Source organism: Coenobita brevimanus, chromosome 29 (assembly GCF_032717465.1).
Source record: "Coenobita brevimanus isolate Jiangsu-jjx chromosome 29, ASM3271746v2, whole genome shotgun sequence".
Lineage (NCBI taxonomy): Eukaryota > Metazoa > Arthropoda > Malacostraca > Decapoda > Coenobitidae > Coenobita > Coenobita brevimanus.
The window spans coordinates 45,008,475-45,015,088 of NC_136982.1; the positions used below are offsets into that span (position 1 = coordinate 45,008,475).

Consider the following 6,614-nt stretch of genomic DNA (forward strand, 5'->3'; position numbering starts at 1 on the left):
TGCTATATATAACAAGAAATATATCAGCCATTCGATATTTATTGCAAATGGTGGACAGCCTGCAAAGTAGCGCTGTCCATTCTGCATCCTTACCGCTAGATTAACATGTATATTTAGCAGCAATTTTTAACGTTTAGCGGAGAGAAATGCAGGTATATCAGATTTTTCTACATTTTTATATACATATATGTATATATATATTTATATATATATTTATATCAGTGACTATAGGCTATTTTTGGTGATTTCCTGGATTTTTTCCCCCCCCGACATTCTAGCGGTTTTGAAGTGGAATTGGCAACCCTGCAGTGCAAAGGTTCAAGATGGCTGAGCAAAGAAACAGTAGATGAGACAAGGGCCTATGTTACCTCACATTAATGGTATCTAATGGCTGTGTACTGCGATAACGGGACGCCTACCGGCCGTCACGAGGAAAGATGATGAAAAAGGTGAGTCTGACCCAGCTGCTAAGCCGGTCTCCACGACATAATGGAGGAAGCAGCGGCGGCATTAATGGAGGAGGGGGAAGGAGGCCCAGCAGTGCCAATGGGGAAATTTTGGGAGGTACGAATTCCACGACTCTGCCTTCTTCCTCACCAGCGCAACCAGACGCAAATAACATCCAGGAGAAGACTGTCGTTAAGAAAAAGACGAAAACCGGGATACTCCAGACGATAAAAAAGAAAATCAGTGGCAAGTTCGACACGATCCAGAGCCACTCCTCCAACACCCCCAAGAAAAGCAAGAGTTTCGAGGGACTGTCGAATAGTTTTGGTGACTCCTTCTCCCAATCAGTCAGTGAAGAGTCTTCAAGCGATGGAATCACTGCCAGTGGTGGACAATCTCACAAGGGGAAGCACAATAAGCGTGCCATCCGTCCTATGCACACAGCCATTACCAGACAGAATTCCTCGTCTCACGTGCTGACAGATTCTGAAAGTGAGGTGCTGTGTAAGGGCAGCCATGGTGGTGGTGGTGGTGGTGGTGGTGGGGAAGGAAACAGGGTTCCAAATAGCAAAACTAATGATTTAGGACCAAACGTGCAGTCACAGCAAATCAGTTCCATTTCGTCGTACCATACAGTGGACGCCAAAACCCCGATAGTCTTGTTAGAAAACTCCGTAGTGTTAGGAGGCAATGGGGTGGATGTGAATTCGGTTGTGCCACAAATTCTAGTGGAAAGTGTCGGGGATAAGGAAGTGGAGAGTGTCGGAACTAAAAAGGGGGTTAATGCTTCCTCCGACACAGTGACACCGAACTCCAAACAAGCCCCCAGTAGTGAAAAAAGTGCTGAGAAATGTGCCATATCAGAGACGTCCTCGCCCCAGCCGAATCGGACGTACAGTGAATCGTGGGACTTTACGAACATGAACTTTGACGCCAGTAAGCGAAGTTTAGCTGAGGAACTATTCAGGCTGGCCAGGTTCGGGTGGTACTGGGGCCCAATTACACGAGCCGAGGCTGAGGAGAAGCTAGTGGACCAACCTGATGGAGCCTTCCTTGTTCGGGACTCATCAGATGACAAGTACCTGTTGAGTCTCAGCTTCCGATCATTCAACAGGACGCTGCATACCCGGATTGAGCACAGTAATGGTGAGATTGTGTGATGATGTTGTTGTTTAGGTGTGATGGCATGATTGTGTGATGATGTGATTGTATGATTGTGCAATGGTGTGATTGTCAAAGGTGTGATGGCATGACTGTATGGCTGTGATTATGTGATGACATGATTGTGTGGGTGTGATTGTATGATGACATGATTGTGTGGGTGTGATTGTATGATTGTGTGGACCAGTTAAGATAGTGAATGCCACATACCCAGATTAAGGGTCTTACTAATCTGAATAACAAATGACACCGAATGACAACGGTAAATATAAATAATAGCTGCTTACTACTGTCATTCGTCATTCAGATTAGCCTGGCCTGGAAACCGAATGACATTATCACATGGAATGACACTGATATTACCTGTTATTCCAGTGTATACCCTCTGTCGACACTTCATTGCATTTTTAGGAAACCGAAAAACATTAGTATCACATGGAATGTGAACATGAAGGCCACACCAGGCAAGTGGGCCTAATTGAAGGAAAAAATCTCCACCAGGTTAATGTGGACAGACTATAGTTTTATCATGTTATTGCAGGTTGGTTCAGTTTCTACCCCCATCCTGAACATGAGGGCCACACTAGTCTTGTGGGTCTCATTGACCACTGCATGAGCCACTCGGAGTCAGGGGTGTTCTGCTACTCTCGTGCCAGAGTGCCAGGATCGCCATCATTTCCTGTGCGTCTTACCAAGCCAGTCTCCAGATTCACTCAGGTGATAATATTAATAATAATAATAATAGTAACAATAATAATAATATGAATAATCCATCCATTCATCCATCCATCATTGAATCCAGTTTGTACTGTATTTCCCCACCAGGAACTTAGGGGCCTGGGGGTACGTTACTGGGTTCAGACAGAAAGTGAGAGGGACCATATTCGTGAAGGTATACATATACTGTATATATATAATTTAGAGATACTGTCAGGTTGATATTCTGTAAAGTGAACCTACTTAATAAGGATACTAATGTATTTTCTTTCATCTTTTAACGTGGGCCTACTGTATAATTACTATCTTTACATCTTGAATGCCAAGCAGCATCAGTAGATTAACTCCTGCTGAGCTGCAGACCTCATATGAGGTATAGTCAAGGTCTGCACTGGCCATGATTCAAGCCTCGTATGTGGCACAGTCAACGTCTGCAGTGGCCATGCTGCAAGCCTCATATGTGGTACAGTCAAGGTCTGCACTGGCCATGCTGCAAGCCTCATATAAGGTACAATTTGCATTGGTTAAAAAATAGTGCCTTATGTGGAGATGAACTACCTTACAAAGGGTCAGCACAGGTGGGGTTAATTATGGTGCCGGTTACAAACAAGTGCAATGGAAAAGATGTAGAACTGTTGCTTTGTTTTTTTCTGCCACTATGCAAAATAAGCTACAAGAAGACAAAAATTTAGGCATAATTAAGGCAAGAGAACTATATCCGTCAAGGATGAAAAGTTAGCATTGCCGTTTTCTACCACTGAGCTTTATGGAATAAGCTGCAAAAGGAGAAAAACTATGGTAGGTCAAGCTAAGGTGAAAGAATTATGTCTGTAAGACTATACCTTTAATCTATTGTTTGGCCCCAGGTGCGGTCGCTGCAGTACCTTTGCCGGTTCGTGATCCGGCAGTACACCCGAGTGGACCACATCCAAGCCCTGCCACTCCCAAAACGAATAAAGGGCTACCTGGAGGAAGGGCATTACTGACACTGGATGTCCTGGTTTACATTTATACCCCTAGAAATCAGGGTGATGTCCTTTTTAGTTTATTCTTGTTCTTTCTGCTGACAGTTTTATTCAGTGTAGGAGAGCTTATGAGTAAGGAATAAATTGTTGTGGTCCCAGGTTTATTTGAATGTGGACCTGGTGGACTTCAGGCTGAAGTTGCCCTTCACTTGCAATCCATCCTCTTGTAAAGGACAGGGAAGGAGTTGAGGGACATTTGTACAGTACTGTATAACCAGGCAGCGGAGCTTCCCGGCTATATTGGTGCCACCAAAGAAGTTAATAGAGGCTATAACTAACCCATCCAGTTTGAAAAGTCTCTCCTAAGCTGAGTAGAATTGCCAGGAGATGGCTAGAGTAAATTAAATGACATCCCTGGGCTCAGTGGGTTAATGTATGGTCTGCAAGTTACGCCATCCTGTCTTGTGTGTTGTGGTGATGACTCAAGTCTGCAGGTGTGAGAAGCAGACATTTAGGATGCTTCATGAAAATACTAATCAGCCATACATTCAGTGGATGTTAATAAAACATACACAATAATACATGAAAACCATTACAGGAAGTAGATTTTGATGCATAGTAGACACTGGAGGTGCAGACTGTGCCCTTCCCATTATACATGAGAACAGAGCTCTGTAATATGTGGACCCCCCCTCCCCCTGTATGTATTGATTGAGCTTGAAAATACTTTTTGGGCATTTTTCTTCAGGCATCATAGAATCAATCACAGATTGCAGCTGACAATATTTCTCTATATTAGAGCAACATTCTTAACTACAGTGCAGTACAAAAAAGTAAGATTGTACATTATTATTATTATTATTATTATTATTATCATCTTTTATTGTTATAAATTAGTACTGTATTATGGAATCTATTGTTGAAGAAGTACCCTTCAGTGTTATTTTGAAGATGAAATCAAGAATATTCCCAACAGATTAATAAAAGGAGCATTAGTTGTGTTATGAGGTGTCTGTTTCCACATGATATATCAGCAGTCTAACTAGAACAGTACAATTATTATATTCCATATACCCTTTTATGCACAAGGCTTCTTAAGCATAATTTTAGTAATATGTATATATTTTTATATATACAGTAAAACCTCCATAAATCAGAACCCATTTAGTCGGGATTACGCTTAAGTCTGCATGACATATGACATTTGTTGGTGAACATAATTTAAATTTTTAGAAAAAATTGTCATAAAAATCCTGGAAAAAAATCCCCTAAGTCATAAAACTTCATCTAATGGAAACTCAGTCTTGGCATGATGCATTAGGTTCATCATGTTCTAGCCTGAGAGGGCCCAGTGAATCAACATGCAGCCTCCTAAGCAGTGTCCGCAGAGTTGCCTGCACAGATGTTCTGCAGTGACTGATAATGATTAATTTCACATACAGTAGTGCTTTACAGTAGTGATTGAGGCCTGTTTATAAACTGTATATAAATGGTAATGGCATTCTTAAGGCCTGTATGTAAAGTGTACGGTAGTGGAATTGTGATTATGGTTAGAAAATGTTGCACAGAAGTGAAAATGTTGCACAGAAGCAGTCATGTGCCCTCCTGACACCTCTATATCCTACCAAAAGCCCCTCCTTATGTTTGAATTATGTCCTTTGCAAACATGGTAAGTGATTATATATATATATATATATATATATATATATATAGAGTGGGGACGCTTACCATCCACGCACTTGATGTAGTGCTGCTCTCAGGTGTCTGCCCTTTCCTCTCCTCCATCCTTCTTTCCATCCCTCCTCTTCTGTCTTACTTTCCTTCATTCTTTCCTCTTCCTTCTGCCTGTGGGTGACTCTACACTGAGTGACAAGTCAAATGGTTTCCTGTACACCAGGAAACCATTTACTGTGCTGGGTGGTAACCATATAACCAAATTTTGGCTCCTGGTGGTGTAGTGGGTAATAAAGGTGCTCCAATCGGATTGAGCCGGTGAAGGTTTATATCCAAGGGGTGGTTGGGGTTTATTGCTCACGTAATGCCACTCAGGGATGAGTGAGGCTGGTCACTTTCATCTTAAATGCCAGGACCAACTTTCCTAGCCCCGGGCTCCTACGCTCCTCATGGGGCAACGTAGGATTAGATGATGGATGGATATATATATATATATATTATATATATATATATATATATATATATATATATATATATATATTATAGTCAGGATGCCTCACACTTTCCATAAGTCGGAATTTCAGTGAAATCAGAATGGCTTCAGCTCGTAATATTCCGACTTAGAGAGGTTTTACTGTATAACCAATCAAGCTGCTGTTCTGTTAACTGTGATGCACTTTTTATTAATATATATATTTTTTGCATTGATTAATTCCATCCAGTATTAAATTACAAGGTCAAAGGCTGTTATGAAATTAGAAAAAGGCCTTGATCCCTTCAGTCTGGTGGTTTATTATCATCTTTCATTCTTTTTGCTACTGGTGATTTGATTTAAATAAGAACAGACCACTTTAAGTAAAATTGTCATCATCTAGTGGAATTGGGCCACTCCTTATGACTTGAATACTAAGTTATGGTTGCATGAAATTCACCGAGCATTAGCAGTGAGGTAGGAACGAACTTCCTTTATCAGTCAAATCAACACTCCAGTCTGGCTACACTTAGCCATCAGCTGAGCTTAAAGAGGTAAAGAGCCCTTCTCAGATTGTATGCTATAGTGAAGGGTTAAATGAAGACCGCATCCAACCTCTCCAGCTTGAACTCTGTCCAAAACGAAATAAAACTGTCCACTGATAGCATGACTTCTACCACTGGATGATTTAATTTAACTTAGGGAACATACCTCTAGTATGGAAGGGGTAAATGAAGGCCATATCTAATCTCCAGTTTTAAGTCTGTCCAAAACTAAATAAAACTGTTTAGATACCAAGAATAAGAGAAAAATACAATCATCAGATTGAAGGGTTAAAATAATGACAAAAGTAGTGTTTGAGTAACGAGAATTAAAGCAACTCGAGAGGCTTTGGAAGGCCTGTATGGAAAAAAAAAAAAAAGTTTACTGTATAGTTTTACAATTTTGCTGTTATGTTTCTGGAGAAATTATAGTGTCTGATGTTCAGCAATAACAAGATTATTATTTATTCCCCCCCCCCCCAGCTTAACCCCTTGTGAGGCAGGGTATAATTCTTCCTCATGTGATTAAAATATTCTGAAAGGGCCAGAGTGACACCATCTGGTGGTAGCTAGAATACTTAGTAAGGGTGGTTTGAGTTGGGAGGGCAACCTGTTGGTGGAGACTGGGCGACTCAG

At 41.2% G+C, this 6,614-nt stretch overlaps 1 protein-coding gene across 1 annotated transcript; it reads left to right on the top strand.

Annotated features, from left to right (window-relative positions):
• Positions 1 to 340: 340 nt before the first annotated feature.
• Positions 341 to 4,665, top strand: LOC145395069 (uncharacterized). The gene is made up of 3 exons (XM_080268831.1): positions 341 to 1,593; positions 2,150 to 2,325; positions 3,192 to 4,665. Exons 1-3 carry the CDS (start codon positions 438 to 440, stop codon positions 3,309 to 3,311), a joined length of 1,452 nt encoding a protein of 483 aa, XP_080124957.1. The 5' UTR covers positions 341 to 437; the 3' UTR covers positions 3,312 to 4,665.
• Positions 4,666 to 6,614: the final 1,949 nt, after the last annotated feature.

Bases quoted from the DNA above. Each gene is read 5' to 3' on its own strand.
- LOC145395069 (XM_080268831.1), top strand. From the start codon at position 438: ATGATGAAAAAGGTGAGTCTGACCCAGCTGCTAAGCCGGTCTCCACGA. The intron at 1,594-2,149 runs GTGAGATTGTGT...ATGTTATTGCAG, and splicing joins CCGGATTGAGCACAGTAATG to GTTGGTTCAGTTTCTACCCC. The intron at 2,326-3,191 runs GTGATAATATTA...GTTTGGCCCCAG, and splicing joins CAGTCTCCAGATTCACTCAG to GTGCGGTCGCTGCAGTACCT.